We start from the raw sequence: 22501 nt of genomic DNA, 5'->3' as shown, positions 1-22501 counted from the left end.
TGGCTCAACGGTTTCTCTAGTTGTGGCGTTAGGGCTAAGTTGACACATGGGATCTTAGTTCCCTGACCAGGGATCGAACTCAGGCTCCCCGACTTGGGAACATGGAGTCTTATTCACTGGACCACCAGGGAAGTCCCTAAGTTGCTTTCATGTCTTGAGTAATGCTGCAGTGAACATGGAGGGGTGTAAATATCTTTTTTAAGACAGTGATTGCATTTCCTTCAGATAGATACCCCAAAGTGGAATTGCTAGATAATCCAATAGTTCTATTTTTCACTTTGTAAGAATACTCCATGCTGTTCTCCAAAGCAGCTGCACCAATTTACATTCCTACCAACAGTGCAAGAGGGTTCCCTTTCTCCACATCCTCACCAGTGATTGTTGTTATCTCTTGTCTTTGCCTTTCTCTTATAAAGATACCTGAAATGGCATTTACAAGCCACTGAGATAATCCAAGTGGGTCATAAATGCCATCTTTTGCCCTATGGGATAATATTCACAGGTTCCCAGGGTCAGGACGGGGACATCTCTTTGAGGGGGCCCACCATTCAGCCCACTACACCCTCTCACAGCAGACATCTATCTATGGCCATAGTTCCCAATCAGGGATGATTGGGGCCCCCGGGGACATACAGAAATGTTTGGAGACATTTTTGTTGCCACAACTGAGGGGGAAAGATTCAGCTAGCATCTTGTTAATAGAGGCCAGCGATATTGCTAAATACCCTACAAGGCACAGTGTGTATGAAAGTGCTCAGTTGTGTCCAAACACATGGACTGTAGTCCGCCAGGCTCTTCTGTCCATGAGATTCTCCAGGCAAGAATATTGGAGTGGGTTACCATGCTCTCCTCCAAGAGATCTTCCCAACCCAGGGACTGAACCCCTGTCTGTTGCATCTCCTGCATTGGCAGGCAGATTCTTTAACACCAGCACCACCTGAGAAACCCCATGGCTCAGCAGGTAAAGAATTCACCTGCAATGCAGGAGACACAATGCATAGGACAACTCTAAAGCAAAGACTTAACCAGCCTAAAGTGTCAATAGTGTTGAGGTTGAGAAACCCTGATTTATAATGAAAGTGAAAGTGAAGTCGCTCAGTTGTATCCGACTCTTTGCAACCCCCTGGTTTGTAGCCTGCCAGGCTCCTCCATCCATGGGATTTTCCAGGCAAAAATACAGGAGTGGGTTGCCATTTCCTTCTCCATGATTTATAATAAATTATTATTATTACATATGCTCTAAGAAGCCTCCATGGTCAACTTTATCTCTTTATCCAACTTTATTTTTCATTATAGCCTTTATTATTTGCGACATTAAATACATCCTATTCTGTTTTATTCTATTCTCTTCTATTCATTTGTTTGTTGTCTGTCTCCCTCAATACATCAGCTCAATGAGGGCAGAGATTTGTGTCCGCTTTGTTCACTGCTATATCCTCAGCCTTTTGAACAGCACCCAGAATGTAGTAAGCAATTTCCAAATGTGTATTTAATTAACTCATTAGTTAATTAAAATGAAGACATTTCCTGAGCTCTTACTGTACATGAACACAGTGCTAGGTTATCTCATTTTGATGTTCATTAAAAAAAAAATTCTAGAAGGTAGGAAGTATTGTTATTCTCCTCCATTTTCCAGATAAAGAAACTGAAGAAGTTAAACAGCTTACTGAAGATTACACAGCTCTTAAGAGGACAAGACAGAAGGCTTCCCTGGTGATCCAGTGGCTAAGACTTCACACTCCCAATGGAGGGGGCCTGGGTTCAATCCCTGGTCAGGGGACTAGATCCTATATGCTGAAACTAAGAGTTTTCATGCTGAATTTTCACCATGAAGACTGAAGATCCCACCTGCCACAACTAAGACCCCGTGCAGCCAAATAAATAAATATTAAAACAAAAAAAGAGGTCAAAGTAGAGCCTTTTCTCAGGTGTCCAATCCCAGGGTATATTCCCTTGGAGAGGTTGGGCTTACCATGTGCCAGGCAGGGTACCAGGGAACACAGAAGTGAAGAAGATGCAATCCCTGTCCCCAAGTCTCTAGTCCAGTGGGACAAAAAGCAAGTAAATAGGCACTTATGACACCAGTCATTGCAGGGGACTCTGAGGGTTAAACCAACCTCGGGAAATCAGGGGAGACTTGATTGGTGGTTCAGTCAGTAAAGAATTCGCCTGCAATGTTGGGTTGGAAAGATCCCCTGGAGGAGAGCATGGCAACCCCCTCCAGTATTCTTCCCTGGAGAATTGCCATGGACAGAGGAGTCTGGTGGGCTGCAGTCCACGGGGTCTCAAGAGTTGGACACTAGTGAGCGACTAAGCACACCACAGCACATCATCTGTGATGCTTTGCCTCCCAACCCAAACCTCAATCCATGGATGTTCACACTCATGAGTGCTCAGGGGACAGGAAGACAACAGGAGGATGGATCCTCTACTCCATCTGCCCCCTGGGGGCCACGGCCATTCACAGACCAGTCTGCATCCATGCCAGACCTTCAGCCCTGGGAATGTCGTGCTTTCATTCATGGCCATGGGAAGGCATCCACTCTGTTCCACTCCTTTAAAGGCCCCTGGCTCTCTTGGTGGTCATGGGAATGGAACAGCAGTTATCAACCTTGTCCTGAAAAAACCCAACAGAACCAGGGCCTTCCATGTGCTGCTACCCACTTAGTGGGGAATGCGAGTCCTGCACGAACAAGTCAGCTGCAGGTTACAGGCCATTCCTGAGGTGCTGCTACACCCCAGGGTGTGCTGGGCTTGGCCACCCCTGCATAGGAAGCTGTTGTGGGTGGACACCTGCACAGCATCCAGGAATCGCCCTGGGCTTTGCTGTCCTTTCCTCTGCTCTGCCCCTTCTCCACTTTCATCCAGGTGTATTTTGATTCCTGTGTGTGTTCTAAGTTTCCCTGAGCATGCATGCTCAGTCATATTCAACTCTTTGCAACCCCATGGTCTATAGCCTGCCAGGCTCCTCTGTCCATGGGATTTCCCAGGCAAGAATACTGAAGTGGGTTGCCTAGGTGAAGCCACTGCCTCTAAATATCCCTAGCTTGCAGACACGGCCATCCTCCCCTTTGTCACCTTCACCAGTAGCTGTGGCTCCATGCGTAGGTGAAAGGCTCCATCAGCAGTCCCCGATGGAGGCATCTGCTGAGCCACTCCAGTGATTCAGTTTTGGGCTCTGTAGATGGGGTGGGGGACTGCCACTTGGCTCCATTTGAGCCTGTGGGCCCAGAGTTGCCAGACTCTCCCTAACTTCAAGAACAGCCAAAAATCCTGGTTTTCTTTTCTTTTTTAAAAATCAGTCTGTTAATTTATGTATTAATCTGTGTGGGGTCTCAGCTGGGGCTCACAGGCTCTTTGCTGCAAAGCAAGGGCTTAGCTGCCCTGCAGCATGTGGGATTTTAATTCCAATGCAGGAATCAAACCTGCGTCCCCTGCATTGGAAGGTGAATTCTTAACCATTGAACCACCAGGGAAGTCCCCAGAAATCCTGATTTTCATGTGACCATTTCTGAATTTTTTAAGGATGCAACTCAATTTAAACTTTTTTTTTTAATTAAAAAAAAAAATAAATAAAAACAAGAACAAAAACTTTGCACCATGGGGCCAAATGCCATTTGGGTCAAACCACATATGCTTATGGGACATGGACATGGGCTCTGAGTCTCCTCAGACTAAAAATCTGCTCTCCAGACCTTTATACAGGTAATTAATGTTGACTCACGCCGGGAAAGTAGTCACGGTTGTCTTCAGAACACTACTTCCAGTGTCTGCAGGACACAAATCACCCCTACCCAGCAAATTAGGTCCCTTATCACCCCATCCTAGTTCCTGCCCCCTGTACGCTTCAGGGACAGAGACTGGATAGCAAGGGAAAACCGGCATTTTGTGTGTGTGTGTTTTTGCTGCTTTCTTCTCTTGGTTCTTCTCTGCTAGCCACATTGTTGGTTTCTATTTGTTTTTATTTTGGCTGCTCTGGGTATCACTTGTGGCTTGCAGGCTCTTCATTGTGGCTTGCAGGCTTTCTCTAGTTGCAGCACACGGGCTTCTCGTTGAGGTGCGCAGGCTCAGTAGCTACAGTGTGGGCACTTAGTTGCCCCCATGGGAAGTGGAATCTTAGTTCCCTGATCAGGGATCGAACCCACGTGCCCTGAGTTGGACGGTGGATTCTTAACCACTGGAACACCAAGGAGGTCCCACCACACTGTTTTTAGGAAATTTCCTTTCATCCACCTCCTCCTGCAGGTCACAGGTGGCAGGTCAACACTCTCATCTGCAAGGCTTAGCCCTCCAAGATGGCATTTGTCACACCTGCCACCCTAGTGACCTTGTCAAGAGAGGACAGAGTCTGAATGTGACATGCATGTTGTCACCACATCCTGGTGATCCTGAGTGTCCTCCAGGTAGAGGCAGAAGAGCCCAACTATCTGGGAGGGACTAGGAGACTCCAGTCTCTGCCCAACCCATCCACAGCACTTGCCCCTGACTAAAGTGGCTGAATCCTGGGTGGAGAGCTCTGCTTTCTCTCCATCACCCTCCATTACTCTTATCCCTGCATGGGCTTTTCTCATCCATCACAAGCTTGGCTTCTTACCTGATAGAAAATTTGAACAACCAGTTTTTTGTGGCATCTACAGCTTTTGCAAGACTCCATTTATTTTAGCTTTGAGCCTTCCTGAGACTATAGTAGGCTCCCCTGATGCCTCAAATGGTAAAGAATCTGCTTGCAGTGCAGGAGACCTGGGTTCGGCCCATGGATTGGGAAGATCCCCTGAAGGAGAGCATGGCTACCCACTTCAGTATTCTTGCCTGGAGAATCCCATGGACACAGGAGTCTGACGAGCAACAGTCCATGGGATCATAAAGAGTCAGATATGACTGAGTGACCAAGCAGGCTCGCAAGCATGCAAGACTATATAACCCAGTACCAAGTACTGAGCAGTCATTAGGTTAAAACAGTGAAAAGTTAGACAAGTGTCTTCTATAAATAGTGCTGGAACAGCTGGATATATGATCCAGCAATCAAGCTCCTTGAATTTTAACCCAAAGAAGCTGAAAATGTACATCCACACAAAAACCTGCACGTGGATATTAATAGCAGCTTTATTCATAGTTGCCAAAACTTGGAAACAACCAACATGTCCTTCAGTACACGAATGAATAAGTTCACTATGGTCCATTGTACCTTCCCTGGTGGCTCAGATGGTTAAGTGTCTGCCTACAATGCGGGAGACCTGGGTTTGATCCCTGGGTCGGGAAGATACTCTGGAGAAGGAAATGGCAACCCACTCCAGTACCCTTGCCTGGAAAATCCCATGGAAGTGTGGTAGACTACAGTCCATGGGGTTGCAAAGAGTTGGACACAACTGAGCGACTCCACTTTCACTTTCATGGTCCATTAGACAATGGAATATTATTTAGCACTAAAAAGAAATGAGTTATTAATATCAAGCCTTGAAAAAGTATGGAGGCACCTTGAATGCCATATTACTGAGTGACAGAAGCCAATCTGTAAAAATTACATATTGTATGATTCCAACTATATGACATACCAGAAAAGGCAAACCTATGCAGACAATAAAAAGGACCAGAGGTTGCCAGGGCTTGAGGAGTGGGGTGGGGATGAATCGGCAGAACACAGAGGAATCGTAGGACAGTGAAAATACTGTGTGATGCTATAATGATGGATGCATGTCATTATATATTTGTTCAGACCCACAGAACATACAGCACCAAGAATAAGCCCTACAGTAAACTATAGACTCCAGGTGACTAAAATACTTCAATGTAGGTTCATCCTTGGTTTAATAAAAAAAAAAGTATTATTCTGGTGAGTGATCTTGATAATGGGGGATGCTATGCATGTGTGAGTGTGAGAGTAGTGGTGTGTAAGAAATTTCTGTACCATCCTCTTGATACTCTTATAAACCTAAAACTACTCTTAAAAGACAAAATCTTTTTAAAGAGGTTCAACAAGTTCCTTGACCCAGTGGAACAGGTTCCTTCTACTCCACTGGAGGAGACAACCAGTCATTGAACGAGTATTCTGTGCCCTGAAGACATTAAAGTGGGACAATGAGACAGAGAAAGGATGGTGAGAATCCAGTAGACAACTTCTTAGACAGGTAACCAGGGAAGGTCTTCCTGAAGAGGAGATACTCCAGCTGAAACCTAAATAAAGAGAAGAGACCAGTCACGCAAGGAGCTGGAGGAGAAGCAGTGTGGCAGAGGTAAGAGCAGAGACCAAGGTTCTGAGGCAGGAAGGGGCTCAGCGCCTGAGAACAGAAAGGTCAGTGTGGCTGCACGTGAGTGGACGTGGGGCTGTGCGATGTTGGAGCAGGGCAGCGGCTAGATGCCGTGGGACTTTTAGGTCAGGGTGAGGGCTGGCCTTTAATCCAAGGGTTCTTAGGGCTCTGAGGAGGGGAGGGCTGAGGCCTGATTTTGATTTAGTCTGAGGCCAGGCTCTCTCAATCTCAACTCACTTGTGGGCCCTCTACAGCGCAACAAGCTTCTTGAAGGTGCCCCCACTTCCTTTTCCACAATAGCTTTTGCACAATCTGAATTGCATTTGAGAGCTTCCTGTGTCTCTCAAGAGACCGGTCAGTGGTTTACCCCTAGTTCAGCTACCATAATCAGTCATTCCCAGACCTTCCTTCTTCGCCCTTCCATGGGGGCCTCAGTCTCCGCATCCACTAAGTGGGAGAGTAGGACCAACCCATACAGGCTGCCTTTCTGGTTCTGTATCTCTAGTTTTGGAAGTGACTGGAAGAGGATGCAGCGAAAGTGGGATCCGAGGGAGAAATGAAAGTGAAAGATGGGAAAACATTCCTCCAGCTTCCAGAAAAGTGGGCAGAACTGGGAAAGAGGGTGATGGGCGGGGAAGGGAGGTTTTAGAAAGCTGGGCAGGCAGGGTCCGTGTGACCCAGGCTTTCGCTTCTCCTAAACAGCCCCGGGGCACCATGTGACGCAGCCCGGGCCACAGAAGCAGCGAAAGGGGAAGCTAGGGGCTCCCCGACTTTCTCAAGAAGCGGAGAGCCGGACCGAGGCTGAGCTCGGAGGGAGAGGGGCCCGGAGGGCCGGGAGGAGGGGACAGGCTTACAGTCTTGGGACGGGAGGCGGGGGAGGAGACAGCGGGCGGTGGAGGCAGAGGCAGGCCCCGTGAGGACCCCTCTCCCCGGAGTGCAGGCCAGGTGTCGTCAGGGAAAGGAACAACGGTTAAGAAAAGGCAGCCAACCGGGGAAACAGACAGGAAAGGAGGGGGAGGGGCAGAGCAGAGGCGAGAAAAAGGGTCGGCAGTGAGGATGACTGGAGGCAGGAGGAAGAGTTAGGGGCGGCAGGAGGGGAGAGGTGAGAGTTAGGGAGCAAAGAGGTAGATCCGGGTAGCCCCCCAGGCCCCGTGGGGGCGAGAAAGACCGGGAGAGGGGACGCGGGAGCAAAGAAGAGGAAAGGGAGAGGAAGGGGGACCCCAAGGGGGTGAGAAAGGAGGGAAGGGAGGAGAGGAGTGAGGCCGCAGGGGAGGGGCGAGGGACTCGGACGGGGGAGGGGCGGGGGTTCGGCGGGGGAGGGGGTGGGTCCGAGTCGCTCCGCAGGGGGCCCAGGATGCCCGGGCCGAGCGCCCCCGGGCGCCCTGGGAGTCGGAGGAACGCCAGCCGCTCCTGGCGCGCAGGCCGCGGAGGCCCCGTCGGTGGTGGCGCGCCGCGGCGGCCGCGGTGCTGCTGGTGGAGATGCTGGAGCGCGCCGCCTTCTTCGGCGTCGCGGGCAACCTCGTGCTTTACCTGAACAGCGCCGAACTCAACTGGGCGGGCGACCAGGCGTCCCGCGCCGCGCTTGTCTTCCTGGGCGCCTCCTACCTGCTGGCGCCCGTGGGCGGCTGGCTGGCCGACGTGTACTTGGGCCGCTACCGCGCCATCGTGCTCAGCCTGCTGCTCTACCTGGCCGCCTCTGGCCTGCTGGCCTCCACCGCCTTCCCCGACGGCCGCAGCTCCTTCTGCGGAGAGATGCCCTCCGCGCACCTGGAGCCCGCCTGCCCCTCGCCCGGATGCCAGTACACCTGGCGCGCCACCTACTGCGCGCCCACCCTCTACGCGGCGCTGCTGCTGCTCGCCCTGGCCGCCAGCTCCGTCAGGAGCAACCTCACCTCTTTTGGGGCCGACCAGGTGAGTGGCAGAGGGCCGGGGAGTATGGCGGGAAGAGGGAGGGATCTGGGAGTCAGGAGGCTACGACTGCCGGCGTGACCTTGGACAAACCACTTCCCCTCCATGGGTCCAGTTTCCTTATTTGAAAGAAGCTGGGGTGGGAGGTGGGGGGTCGGAGTTTGCTTATTCCAACAACTAAAACGACAATAGCGACAATCTTAGTTGGCCTTTGACGATGTGTCACTTTCCGTGTTTTAATTCATTTCATCCTCTGAACTACTTACAGGGTAGGTAGGTGGATTATGCCCATTTTACAGATGAGGACACTGAGGTTACAGGACATTAATCAACCTTTCCAAGGTCTCATAGAGAGCAGCTCAAAAGGAGGATACGGCTACCCGGACTTCAGGCCCCATCAGGAGCCCCAGCTTTGTGTGTTATAGCCATCTGGGGGCTGCAAGAGGAGCAAGCCTTTTCCTGCCAGCTGTGGCAGAGGTGGAGTCAGGCCTATTTGTTCACATCTTAGCTCTGCCGCTCATGAACCCTCAGCACTTGGGCCAATATCCTAACTACTGAGCCTGTTTCTTTACCCTTTTGGACAGAAGATGGCACATAGGAGAAATTCAATAGATATTTGCTAACTGAATGAGTAATCACCTGATTTATTGTTGTTCACTTGTCAAATCGTGTCTGACTCTTTGCAACCCCATGAACTGCAGCACGCCAGGCTTCCCTGTCCCTCACTATCTCCCGGAGTTTGCCCATATTCATCTCCATTGAATCAGTGAAGCCATCCAACCATCTCATCTTCTGTTCCCCTCTTCTCCTCCTGCCCTCAATCTTTCCCAGTATTAGTATCTTTTACAATGAGTCAGTTCTTTGCGTCAAGTTGCCAAAGTATTAGAGCTTCAGCTTCATCATGAGTCCTTCCAATGAATATTCAGGATTGATTTCCTTTAGGATTGACTGGTTTGATCTCCTTGCAGTCCAAGGGACTCTCAAGAATCTTCTCCAGCGCCACAGTTCAAAAGCATCAATTCTTGGGGCCTCTGCCTCCTTTATGGTCCAACTCTCACATCTGTACATGACTGCTAGAAAAATACCTAATAGCACAGCTGTATTTTGATAGCTCTACTCAGTGGGATGTTAGACAGTAATTTTTTAAAATATGTAACATGATTTGAAAAAAATCACTTACAATGTTAATGAGCAAAAGCAATGCAGAACTGCATACAGAATATGATCACAGCCATGTGAAAAGACCAGGTGTCTACAAAAGGAAGAAACTGGGAAAAATTGTAACAGTAGTGGGAACAGGATGCTGGACTAGTTAGTTATACTTTTTTTACCTAACTGTCTGTTTTAAAATGCTCTTTAATTACATGTGTTACATTCAGAAAGGGGACATTTTAGAAAGCATCATTGCATCCAGCTGTCATCCACAGTCCAGCATCCAACATAGTCTCCAGTGTCCTTGCCAAGGAGTGACTCACCCAGCCTGTTTGGATTCCTTTGGTGATGGGGGATTCAGTGCCCCCAGGACAGCCCTCTCCATTTCTCAGCCCCCACTGACCTTCCTTCAGACCAGGAGACTCCCAAAATTTGCCACTGGGAATCTCTCATCTTCCCTTAACTCTCCTCTTCACTGACATCCCACCCCATCCCCAGGTGCCCTTAATGTGTGCCTTGACCTCATTGACCTCCAGAGGGCCTCAGCCATCTACTGCCTCCTGTCTCTCCCACCTCTTGGTGGCAGAACTGACCTCTCAGAGGCTCGGCCACTGGGCAGCATGGACTTTGGGTGGGGCCGGGCCAGGCTGAAAGACTGCCTAGGGGTCTGGCCTGACCCCTAGGGCAGTTCAGAAACACTAAAATGATTTGAGGCAGGGATGGACATGATTAGATTTGAGTTCTTTAAAATGGCTCTGGCCACAGGTAGACAGTTGATGGGGGTCACAAGAGTGGGCACACCAGAGCAGTGAGGAGGCTGTTGCAGAATTCAGGGGGGGCAGTCAGATGGGCTTGAGGGTGGGAAGGGTTGGCATCATCTGGCAGAACAGCCATACATAGGAGCCAAGTGTTTTAACACACTTGCTGGTTTCAGAACGGGCCATCCATCATTCTCAACAAAGTGGCTGCTCATTTTGGGAGAACTCATTTATATCCTGAATGGGCTGTCTGCTCTTCCCCTTAGAGTTGCAATTGTCATATTCATTTACATCCAGTTAATAAATGGAGTGACTGCTCGTTATGGGACTTATTCGATTTTCTGCTTAAAAGTCTACAGCAAGGATTTTCAGTGAGTGGACAGGCCTTTCCCTCTTTATTGCCAAGAGGATCCCTCAAAATCTCCAAAGGGATGCAGTTTTAAATGCATCTGTGTGAACTGTAATCTTACATTTGAAAAAGGAACAAAATACCTAGTTATCTTTTTCCTAGTGCAATCACAGAAGTTAAAGCTTGATAAAATCTGCTTAGCTAATGGATATATGTATCTCTGGGTAGAAGAAGAATGATAGGTTCTGAGATTTGGGGAGTTGTTGAAGGGGTGATGGGGTACAGAATTGCTTATTTAGAGAGGTGACTTCCAGAGCTCACTGCTTTTTCAGATTTCAGATGTCTGGGCCCTGCCCCAGACCTGCTGAGTCAGAATCTGTGGACCAGGATCTAGGAGCAGGACAGCTGCCAGTACAGTTGATCCGAGCCAGCAGACCGGAAGTGGGCCTGGGGCTTGGCTGTCGCAGATTGATCCAAACCCTGGGTAAAGATTTTTCAGCCCTTCTGCCCTTGCTGGGGGGCCTGAATTTTTTTTTTTTTTTTTAAATCAGGCCAAAGTCTGCTCTTGGGGCTGCATCTAGGATCACTTCTGCTTTCCCTGATTATGCCAACTTTGTTTGACTGGGAGGCAAGTGGGGGTGGGGGCACAATAGAAAACTCTATTTGCATCTCCAAACTGCAGAGGAAATTCTCCATTGGACTTTGGTTCTTCCAGTAATACACATGAATCATATTTAATAATGTGGAGCAGACCCGAGATCTTGACTGGCTTTTTTCTGACTATGAAGGTTATGCACACTATGGTCTGCTCAAACACAAAAGGATAAATCAGCTAGAAATGAACAAAGTGGCATCAGAGACATCTGTTGTGTGCACCACTTAGTGACAATAAAAAAGCAATGTGTGTCAAGGGCATGAAGAAACAGCTGCGCCAAAATGTCCTTATCATTAACGAGTGACTCCCGAGGGAAGGGTTTATTCATTCATTCGACAAATATTATTGAGCATCTACTTAGTGATCAGGGATTAGGAAAGTGCCAGAATGCCCACCCACTGATGGAAGAAGTGTCTCTGTAGGAGGGTCATGCAGTCACAGAGAGTATGTCATGGCAGGGTGCCACCACACCTCCTTGGCCCTCACTCTTACCCCTGCTTTACAGGTGATGGATCTTGGCCGCCATGCCAGCTGCCGCTTCTTCAACTGGTTTTACTGGAGCATCAATGTGGGTGCCATGCTGTCATTGCTGGTGGTGGCCTTTATCCAACAGAACATCAGCTTCCTGCTGGGCTACAGCATCGTCGTGGGTTGTGTGGGCCTGGCCTTCTTCATCTTCCTCTTTGCCACCCCCAGCTTCATCATCAAACCACCCACAGGCAGCCAAGTGTCCTCCATGCTCAAACTTGCTCTCCAAAACTGCTGTCCCCGACTGTGGCACCGACACTCTGCCAGGTGAGGAGGGGGCTCTGGGGGGAGGGGCCGGGTGGTCCAGTTTAAAGATACTCTGGATCAGCTCCAGTAGTAGCCCTTCATGATGATGGGCACCTCTATGCCTGAGGAGGGTGATGGAGATGGGGGGTGGTAAAATTGACAGGGGACTAACTGTAGAAGGTATGAGGATGTTAACAGTCTTGACAGTGATGGAAGTGATGGATATAGGGATGATGGGTTATCAGTGACAATAACTTCTGGCAATAAATGCTGACCATGGCAGCAGAGGTGGTGGCTGTGGAGATGATAGTACAGTGAAGGCACTTGGGACAGAATTCTATACCACATTGATATTAAGTGTAAGAAAGACTAAGAAGTCAGCCAAACCAGTTTCTTTTCCCAAGGGAAGAAAACCATCCCCAAGAAAAAGAAATGCAACAAGGCAAAATGGTTATCTGAGGAGGTCTTGCAAATAGCTGAGAAAAGAAGAGAAGCAGAAGGCAAAGGAGAAAAGGAAAGATATACCCATCTGAATGCAGAGCTCCAAAGAATAGCAAGGAGAGTTAAGAAAGCCTTCCTAAGTGAACAAAGCAAAGAAATAGAGGAAAACAATAGAATGGGAAAAACTAGAGATCTCTTCAAGAAAATTAGAGATACCAAGGGAATATTTCATGCAAAGATGGTCACAATAAAGGACAGCAATAGTATGGACCTAACAGAAGCAGAAGATATTAAGAAGAGGTAGCAAGAATACACTGAAGAACTATACAAAAAAAGATCTTAATGACTCAAATAACTATGATGGTGTGATCACTCACCCAGAGCCAGACATCTTGGAGTGCAAAGTCAAGTGGGCCTTAGGAAGCATCAGTATGAACAAAGCTAGTGGAGGTGATGGAATTCCAGTTGAGCTATTTCAAATCCTAAAATATGATGCAGTTAAAGTGCTGCACTCAATATGCCAGCAAATTTGGAAAATTCAGCAGTGGCCACAGGACTGGAAAAGGTCAGTTTTCATTCGAGTCCCAAAGAAGGGCAATGCCAAAGAATGTTCAAACTATTGCACAATTGCATTCATTTCACATGCTAGCAAAGTAATGTTCAAAATTCTCCAAGCCAGGCTTCAACAGTACATGAACTGTGAACTTTCAGATGTTCAAGCTGGATTTAGAAGAGGCAGAAGAACCAGAGATCAAATTGCCAACATCTGTTGAATCATAGAAAAAACAAGAGAATTCCAGAAAAACATCTACTTCTGCTTCATTGACTACACTAAAGCCTTTGTGTGGATCACAACAAACTGGAAAATTCTTAGAGATGGGAATACCAGACCACCCTACCTGCCTCCTGTGAAACCTGTATGCAGGCCAAGAAGCAACCAGACATGGAACAATAGACTGGTTCAAAATTGGGAAAGAATATCGAGGCTGTATATTGTCACCCTCCTTATTTAACTTATATGTAGAGTACATCATGAGAAATACCAGATTGGATGAAGCACAAGCTGGAATCAAGACTGCTGGGAGAAATATCAATAGCTTCAGATATGCAGATGACACCACGCTTATGGCAGAAAGCAAAGAGGAACTAAAGAGCCTCTTGATGAAGGTGAAAGAGGAGAGTGAAAAAGCCGGCTTAAAACTCAACATTTAAAAAACTAAGATCATGGCATCCAGTCCCATCACTTCAGGTCAAATAGATGGGAAAATAATGGAAACAGTGACAGATTTTATTTTCTTGGGCTCCAAAATCACTACAGATGGTGACTGCAGTCATGAAATTAAAAGATGCTTGCTCCTTGGAAGAAAAGCTATGACAAACCCAGACAGCATAGTAAAAAGCAGAGACAGTACTTTGCCAACAAAGATCCGTATAGTCAAAGCTATGGTTTATCCAGTAGTCATATACAGATGTGAGAGTTGGACCACAAAGAAGGATGAGCACTGAAGAATTGATGCTTTTGAACTGTGGTGGTGGAGAAGACTCTTGAGAGTCCCTTGGACTGCAAGAAGATCAAACCAGTCAATCCTAAAGGAAATCAACCCTGAACGTTCATTGGAAGGACAGATGCTGAAGGCAGGAGGAGAAGGGGATGACAGAGGACAAAATGGTTGGATGGCATCACCAGCTACACAATGGACATGAGTCAGCAAACTCCGGGAGATGGTGAAAGACAGGGAAACCTGGGATGCTGCAGTCCATGGGGTTGCGAAGAGTCAGACACGACTGAGTAAGCAACAAGAAGGGAGGAAAGTTCTGAATAACCTCGCATATGCACAATGGCTGCCTTTTGCCCCTCTCTTCCCTGAGTTTATTGACTACTTATGCTAAGCAAACCTGTCTCTAGACCGTGGACCCAGTTATAGCTCCTATCCATGGAATCTAGACAGAAAAGGTATACAGCATGCTGCTCTCCCAACCTGGTACATTGCTATAAGGTTTTGTTTGAATGATCCATTGCTGCCTAACGAACCACCCCAGAACTTAGTGTCTTAAGCAACCACCTTTTTTGCCTCTCAAAATCCTGTGGTTCACTGGGCTCACCTGGGTAGTTCTGCTTCTTGTGTTGTCATGGGGGCTGCAGTCACATGGGGACTTGTAAGGGTTAGAACATCCAAGATAGCTCACATTCCTGGTTGGCAGTTGACGTTGATGTTGACAGTCAGCAAGCTCACCTTGGTTCCCCTTTGTGTGGCCTCACCCCCGGGCAGCAAGGTGTTTGGGCTCAGAAAGAAAGGAAGCATGCCAAGAGAAAATGTCCCAAAGGGCAGGAAGCGGAAGCTCCGTGTCCCTTGAAGGCCTTTTGGAGTTTCAGCATCCCAGAGCATCACTTCTTCCTCAGTCTGTTGGTTAGCACAGTCACAGGCTTGCTCAGATTCAAGGGCAGGGCAGATAAACTCCATCTCTCAGCCAAGAAGCGGCATCACAAACTGGGAGGGGAGAAGCTTACGATGGCCATCACACCGCACTGGTATGGTCCCTTTGGGCATCTCAAAGGATGAGCCAAGGCTCTTAGGTAAAAAGGGATTAGAAACTTCTCAAGACAAAGGGCAAAGGGTAAAAGTTGATCTTTCCTGCTTCCTAATAATGTCCCCTCCACCCCTACCTCTCCATTCCTTGGTCTGTAGAGAGAGGGCTCTCATGTTGCCTGTTAAGGAGGATGGGCTTGGAGACCACACCTGGGGAACTGGATTGTCTCAAATTGTAATGCCTCTTTCCCTGAGTCAGGCATGAACGGGGGCTTCCCTGATTCCCAGGCAAATCAACGCTATGAGTGGAAAAATCCCCCAAGACTCTGCCTGCCACAGCCTCTGGTCTTACTTCCCCCAGGACCCAAGAGGCTGACACTCTAGGATGGAATGAGCCTTGATCACCACCTCTGCTTCAGGGTTGATAGTGATCATATTGACAGTGGCAATGCCAACACCAAAAAAAAAAAATAATGGTGATAGGAATGGGAATTCCGTGGAGAAGATTGCTTTGGTGACTGTGGTCACCGTACTAATGATGGTGCTGCTGCTGCTGCTAAGTCGCTTCAGTCGTATCCGACTCTGTGTGACCCCAGAGACAGCAGCCCACCAGGCTCCCCCGTCCCTGGGATGCTGATAGGGGTGCAAATGTTGATAATGTTGGTGAAAGTGATGCTGATGGTGGAGTGGAGGAGAGGAGGGCAGTGATTTCCGAGATGATGGTTGTGATAACTGGTGATAGGGGAATGGGATTAAAGTAGGGGATGATGGTGGAGGTGGGAAGGTAGCCATGGTGGTGGTGACAGTAGCTGCCATTTAATCTGCTGCCTCTTTGGCCCCTTAGAGACCCTCCCAATGCCCAGCTGCTGCCTGACCAGAGGTTTCCCCAGCCTGGCCCTTCCCCGCAAGAGGACATCGCCAACTTCCAGGTGCTGGTGAAGATCTTGCCCGTCATGGTGACTTTGGTGCCATATTGGATGGTATACTTCCAGGTCAGCACCCCTGCCCTTTCACTCTAGAGGAAATGGCTCCCTAAGCCCTTTAGTAGTCTCATCTCTCACCATAGATGCTCTGGACACATGAAATGAGGGTGGTGTGGTTCAGTCGCTAAGTCATGTCCAACTCTTACAACTCTGTGGGCTGTGTAACCTACCAGGCTTCTCTGTCCGTGGAATTTTCCAGACAAGAATACTGGAGTGGGTTGCCATTTCCTTCTTCAGGGGATCTTCCCAACCCAGGGATCGAACCCCCGTCTCCTGCATTGCAGGAGGATTCTTTACCATCTGAGCTACCAGCCCCTCCCCCCATCTCCCCTGTGGAATGGGGAAAGGGCTTACAAAGTGAACTGCAGGGAGAGGGCCTCAAAAAGTGAACTGCTGCCTGTAGCAGCCAGGTGGGCCCTGATGCAAAGCTGTCCCAATAATTACATTCCCTGAGTGCACAAGGAGCTCTGGAGACGGGTCTGAGGCCCAGTGACTGAATAAATCACCCCATCCCTCCCAGCCTCAGTTTCTCATGTTAGACTAGAGGTCAGACAGCTCTGAAGCATTCTGATTCTCCAACTTGGCAATGAAAGCCCAGAGAAGGTGGGTCAGTTACCTGAGACCCTACAGCAAGTCTGAGACAAGCTCAGCACCTCAAGTGCTTTGCAACAGAAGTTCCCAGCCCTGGCTCTGCCTCAGAATCCACTGCAGAGTTTTTAAAAAATATACAGATTCCCAGGTCTCACCCCCAGATTTGTGAAAGAGAATTGCTAGGGGAGTCTCTAGTGTAATAAACTTCTCAGATGATGCTAATTCTCAGCGAGGTTTGAGAACCACTGCTTTCTCCCGCCCCGCAAAGTGTGTGGGTATGTGGAGGGTGGGCAACGAACTCCAATCTCTAAGCCCCAGGCCCCACATCTGCTTTCTAGGAGTCTTGTTTCGAGATGCAGAAGATGGGGGTCGTTCGGGGTCAGCCTGCTACTTGGGGACAGCACAGAGGCAGAAACTGTCTGTGATGGGACGTGTGTGTCCATGGTGATCCCCAGTCACACCAGTTGTTAGAACACTGACATCCTTCCATAACCAGTCAGCAAATAGCTGCTGCCTTGGTCAACCCAAGGGCCCTCTGCTGCCCCCGGCCCTTCTGTGGGATTCTATCAGATCCCCCTCCTTCACAGAGCAACTAACAGGGTAACACCTGGGATGGCAGGGCCCCCTGGAGTCTGCTCCTGCCGCTGTGTCCAGGGACACTCTGGTGGATCAGTGGCTATGCATCCCCAGTTGTGTCAACGCGTGTGACTCAGCTTGGCTTCAGTGTCAGATAAGAGCTCCCCATGGGGCCAGCCATGTCATTATCTTACCCATGTCAACAAACATTTATCCACGAGTACTCTATGCTGGCCCTGGAGACATGAACATGAGCCAGACCAGCTGGGACCCCGGCTCTGGAGCAAAGCTAGGCACGTAGCCCTCAGGCCTGGGAACAGAGTGACGGAAGCTCCCCAGGAGCGAGGAGGGTGGTATGGTCTCTTCTCCCTGAGACTAGGAAAGGGGACAGCTGCCTGGCCACCCTGTACTGCGGCAGAGGAGTGCCTGACTTGGAGCTAGGAGCGTCCTGGGGTGGAGGTGAGGTGGCCAGCTCTGTTCCAGCCTCACCTCTAGCTCTCTTGACAGATGCAGTCCACTTACGTCCTGCAAGGTCTTCACCTCCAAATCCCGAACATCTTCCCCAACTGCCCTACCAACAGATCCGAGGCTCTGAGAGCCCAGGGCAGTGTCTACAAGGTGAGAGACACATGTGCGTTCAGCCCCAATCTCGAGCCAGGCTGGGGGATTCCTCTGAGAAAAGGAAGACTGAAGCGGCCTCCACGCTCCCGTCCCCCAGTGGCAGAGCATCCTTGGAATATAGAAAATTCACCTGGAGGTCCAGGCATCCTGCCCCAAAGCTCAGCTGTAGCTTGTACAAGACTTCAGGCCGGCTTCACTCCACTGCTGCTCTGAAGTGGCCCTCACTGCCCAGTTTGCACCAGACCCTCAGATCAGACACACTCGGGGCATCCTCATCTCTTCCTCACTTGCTCCCTCTCTGGAACCCCCAGATACTCAGATCTCTGCCTTGCACCAGAACTTTCCAAACCAGTTCCTTGCCATCTCAGAGACTCTTAAAATCAAAGACTCTTCATAATAATAAGAGCTATATGGCAGATAAATGACATATTAGGTGCGTAAAAAGTTTGTTCAAGTTTTTCTGTTAACACCTTATGGAAGAACTCCAATGGACTTTTTGGCTAACTAAATATTTGCTTCTAAACCTCATGCCTTGCCCATGGCAGACATCACTAATCAATTTTGACATTCTTTCATGCTGAGCCCATGAATGTTCCAAGCAGCCACAGCCAATTGATAGAAGGAAGCTGTTTGCCATCCCTGATCTAATCCGTCCCCTAGTTGCACAGCCGAGGAGTGTGCATTCAGGGGAGGGGAACAAACTGACTCCGGGTCACGCAGGGACAGTCTGGATGGAGTCCAGGTCTGCTGACCCCAGTCCGAGCTCCTTCTGCTCTGCTCACCTGCCCCTCTTGGTTTCTTCTTGCAGATCCCAGAAGCCTGGCTGCTCCTGGCCAATGTCATGGTGTTGCTGATCCTGGTGCCTGTAAAGGACCACCTGCTTGACCCTTTACTGCTGCGCTGCAAGCTGCTTCCCTCGGCTCTGCAGAAGATGGCCCTGGGGATGTTCTTTGGTTTCACTTCGGTCATTGTGGCAGGTGCAGTGTAGGGCCTGGGGGAGTGGGATGGCCTTTGTCTGGGGCTGGAGGGAGGCTGGTTCCCCCAGAGGCTGATGCTGGAGCTGTGGGTCTGGGCCAAGTACACCCTCCACCTGTGGGTGCCAGTCTTGGTTTCTGGAAGATGTGAACTGAAAGAGACCCTCCTCCTTGAGTCCAGCCTCCTCTCATTTTTGACAGATGAGGAAGCTCAGGTCAAGAGAGGAAAAAAGATTTTCCCCAGTGGGATGTAAGCCCCCTGAAGGCAGGGAATTTTTTTTTCTTTTTTTATTCACTGCTATGAATAATGAGGGGTTCTCTGGTGGCTCAGATGGTAAAGAATCTGCCTGCAATGTGGGAGACCCACGTTTGATCCCTGGGTCAGGAAGATCCCCTGGAGAAGGGCATGGCAACCCACTCCAGTATTCTTGCCCAGAGAATCCCATGGACAGAGGAGCCTGGCAGGTTACAGTCCATGGGGTCGCAAAGACTCGGACATACTTTGTTGAGCGACTGAACAACAACATGAATAATGAACATAGGTACTCAATAAGTGTGTAGAATGTGTTTTCCAAAGACACACAGCTGTTCAGTGGTTGGGGGACTTTTTTCAAAAAGTATTTACTATTTATTCTCTTCTTTCTTCCATTTCAAAAGGATTTGAAGCTGCAAAGCTGCTTACAAGAAAGGGCTCTGATAAAAGAAGCTTTGCTTGCTACTGTACTGACCTCAACCCTTTCACTTTGTGACATAATGATCCTGAAGTTTCTTAGTGTCTCTGAACTTCATCTTTAAAAAGGAGAGAGTAATTCATTCAGACACTATGCAGGGCCTGGGCTCTGCCCTCATGGAATGTGGTCTAACAGGAGTGTTGTGAGGATTAAACAAGATGAAGTCAGTAAATCACTCAGCACCATGCCTGGATCATAAGTAGGAGCCAGAGGAATTAAAGCTCAGTAAACAGTATTGTGTTTGTTTACTGGAGGATGAAAGGATGAAAACCAAACTAGATTGTTTTTCAACTAGGTACTTTGGTAAATTTTGTCCTATATCACCCTCACAAGAATCCTGGGATTTTTATTCCTGTGTGCGTGCTCAGTCGCTCAGTCATATCCAACTCTGCAACCCCATGGACTGTAGCCCACCAGGCTCCTCTGTCTATGGGATTCTCTAGACAAGAATACTGGAGTGGGTAGCCAATACCTTCTCCAGGGGATCTTCCCAACCCAGGGATCTAACCAGTTTCCTGCATTGCAGGTGGATTTATTGCCACTGAGCCTCCTGCATGAAAGTACTGGGTCTCAGAGAGGTTAAGTGATTGGCCCAAGGTCACACAGCTAACCAGTGGCAGGGCCATGACTGGAACCCAAGTCACTTAATTACATAAATGGTTTTCATTCCATGAGAGCACAGCTGTCTCCTAAGCAATGAAGGGAGAGAAAATAAACTTGAAAGCCAGGTTAGAAATGCTGCTGTAATACTTGATGCTGCAGCAGAGGAGTCAGGTGATATCATGGGAAATGGGCCAGCTTTGAAACCAGACACACTGAGGCACAAGCACAGCCTCAACTACTTATCAGCTTTGTGACTTGGGGCTGATTGCTTAAAGTTCTCTTTCTCATTTACAAGAATGCATACTAGGTGTCTCACCCATAACAGGCTCTCAATTAATAAGAGCTGTTACTGTTATTGAGTGCAAAATCGAGTTCTGAGCTTCCTAGCAGCTAAGGCAAAAAGGGAATAGTTGGAGGGCCAGTATTAATTTCCTTACCTGATGCCTGGTCAATCACTAGCTACTTAGGGAATACCCGCTACCTGCCAAGCTCTGTCATGGGCAAAGCTGCCTAAAGGCTTCTCAGGTGGTGCTAATGGTAAAGAACCTGCCTGCCAATGCAGGAGACATAAGAGACATGGGTTCCATCCCTGGGTTGGGAAGATTCCCTGAGGAAGGGCATGGCAACCCACTCCAGTATTCTCGCCTGGAGAATCCCACAGACAGAGGAACCTGGTGGGCTGCAGTCCATGGGGTCGCAAAGAGTTGGACATGACTGAAGAGACTTAGCACAAGCTGCCTACAGTGGATCTGACTGTATTCCTTCTCTCTGCCACCAGGAGTCCTGGAGATGAAGCGTTTAGAATACATCAATCACAACCAGACTGTGTCCCAGCAGATTGGGCAGGACACATACTACGCAGCACCACTGTCCATCTGGTGGCAGACCCCTCAGTACCTGCTCATCGGGATCAGTGAGATTTTTGCCAGCATCGCAGGTACCCTGGACCCCACCCCTCCCCACCCCCGCCCTGCTCTTGCACAGGTGATGGGCTCTGCCTGGTGGTGCCTTGAAGTAAGAGGTTGCACGGGCTCAGCCTCTGGAGCTTGTCTTCGTGGAGGCAGGCAGGACCTTCTGAGCAGGGCTGCGGTCACCCAGTGGGGACTTGTCAGCACTAATCCCAGTGGGGATTAGAGGTGAATAAGACATTCCCATACCCAACTTCCCTGCAGTCCCCCTGGTGCCATGTTCCCCACCCTCTGTGTCTTTGCACTTGCTGTCCCCTCTACCTCCCTATTTCACAGATTGGATGTGAACTCCCATTTCCCCTTCAGTCTAAGACTTCCCCTCCCTGTCTAACTGCCGTGTTCTCCACGAGTCCGTCTCCAAGGCCCCTGGGCAGACGGGGGTCCTCTCTGCCCTCCCTTTGTTCATGTGGCCCAGGGCAGAGGAAACAGGGGCGGAGACAGACTTTGGGAAGAGACTTCTGAGGTTGAATCAAAATGATGTGGTGATGATGTGAAAGCTGGGCAGAGAGGGTGGGGGAGAGAGAGGGTGAAGGCCGGGCTGGCTCAGCGGTGCCATCACTGAAGTGGGAGACCCAGGAGGAAGGGGCAGAGGGGAGACAGCAGTGTGGGAGCAGCCAGGAGGACATGTCCAGACAGGGAAGATGAGCCGGGCAGAGGCAAGGGGCCATCCGGGGGAGGCCAGGAGGGAGGCTCGGTGGGGGTGGGGTGGGGGCTGTGGCCCAGGAGGCTGGGGCCTGAGCCTGTTCTCTGCTCCTCCCCCAGCCCCTTGGGTAACCCTTCCTCCCTCTCTGCAGGCCTGGAGTTTGCATACTCAGAGGCCCCACGCTCCATGCAGGGCGCCTTGATGGGCATCTTCTTCTGCCTGTCCGGAGTGGGCTCGCTACTGGGCTCCAGCCTGGTGGCACTACTGTCACTGCCAGGGGGCTGGCTGTACTGCCCGGAGGATACTGGTGAGTCTGGGGGGCTCCCCGGGAATGGGACACGGTTGGAAGGAGGCTTAGAAAGGGGGTGTCAACTGCGAAGTGCTTTGACCCCAGGCAGAAGGAAATGGCACGTTAGACTCAGGAGAACGAGGTTGGAGCCCAAACCTAGCCCACCGCCCACAGCATGGCCTCCCCTCCATGGGCCTCCATGACCCTAACTATCCAAAAGGAGTCTGAACTCAGCAGACCTCCAAGGCGGCTTCCTGCTTCTGGAACCCTGCCAGTCTAGTTAAGGGTCACCTTTCTTGGTCTGTTTTAAGCCCCTGAAAGAAGAGCCAGCTAACAGGACATTGTAGACGCCACAGGAAACACCCAGGGCAGCCCAGTGCTAGAGGATCATCTGCCCAGTGTGTTCAGATCCCACCCATTGCCCACTGTGACTTCAGCTGCCAGCCCCAGGAGAGCCCCACCCTGACCCAAACGCCAACCCCTCCTTTCTCCAGGGAACATCAACAAATGCCGAATGGACCTCTACTTCTTCCTGCTGGCCGGCATTCAGGCTGCAGCAGCCCTGCTGTTCATCATCATCGCTGATCGCTATGAGAGGGCAGCCAAGGGCCCAGCCCCCCAAAGCTGTCCCAGGAGGGACAGTGGCTGAACAGGGCCCCCATGCCCCACCCTCGCCTCTCTTCCCCCAACACAGACAGCGGCAGTCCCCGGC

General features: G+C 49.7%; 1 protein-coding gene across 1 annotated transcript; it reads left to right on the top strand.

Moving 5' to 3' along the window:
- Positions 1-4904: 4904 nt before the first annotated feature.
- SLC15A3 (solute carrier family 15 member 3) lies at positions 4905-22500 on the top strand. The gene is made up of 9 exons (XM_005902953.2): positions 4905-4931; positions 7590-8156; positions 11573-11862; positions 15655-15802; positions 17468-17578; positions 18390-18558; positions 20668-20826; positions 21652-21807; positions 22284-22500. The coding sequence occupies exons 1-9, from the start codon at positions 4905-4907 to the stop codon at positions 22436-22438; spliced, it is 1782 nt and encodes a 593-aa protein (XP_005903015.2). The 3' UTR covers positions 22439-22500.
- Position 22501: the final 1 nt, after the last annotated feature.

This window comes from Bos mutus, chromosome 29, assembly GCF_027580195.1.
Source record: "Bos mutus isolate GX-2022 chromosome 29, NWIPB_WYAK_1.1, whole genome shotgun sequence".
Taxonomy (NCBI): Eukaryota; Metazoa; Chordata; class Mammalia; order Artiodactyla; family Bovidae; genus Bos; species Bos mutus.
This window is presented reverse-complemented; position numbering and strand designations above follow the sequence as displayed.

Bases quoted from the DNA above. Each gene is read 5' to 3' on its own strand.
- SLC15A3 (XM_005902953.2), top strand. From the start codon at position 4,905: ATGCAAGACTATATAACCCAGTACCAA. The intron at 18,559-20,667 runs GTGCAGTGTAGG...CTCTGCCACCAG, and splicing joins CACTTCGGTCATTGTGGCAG to GAGTCCTGGAGATGAAGCGT. The intron at 20,827-21,651 runs GTACCCTGGACC...CCCTCTCTGCAG, and splicing joins GATTTTTGCCAGCATCGCAG to GCCTGGAGTTTGCATACTCA.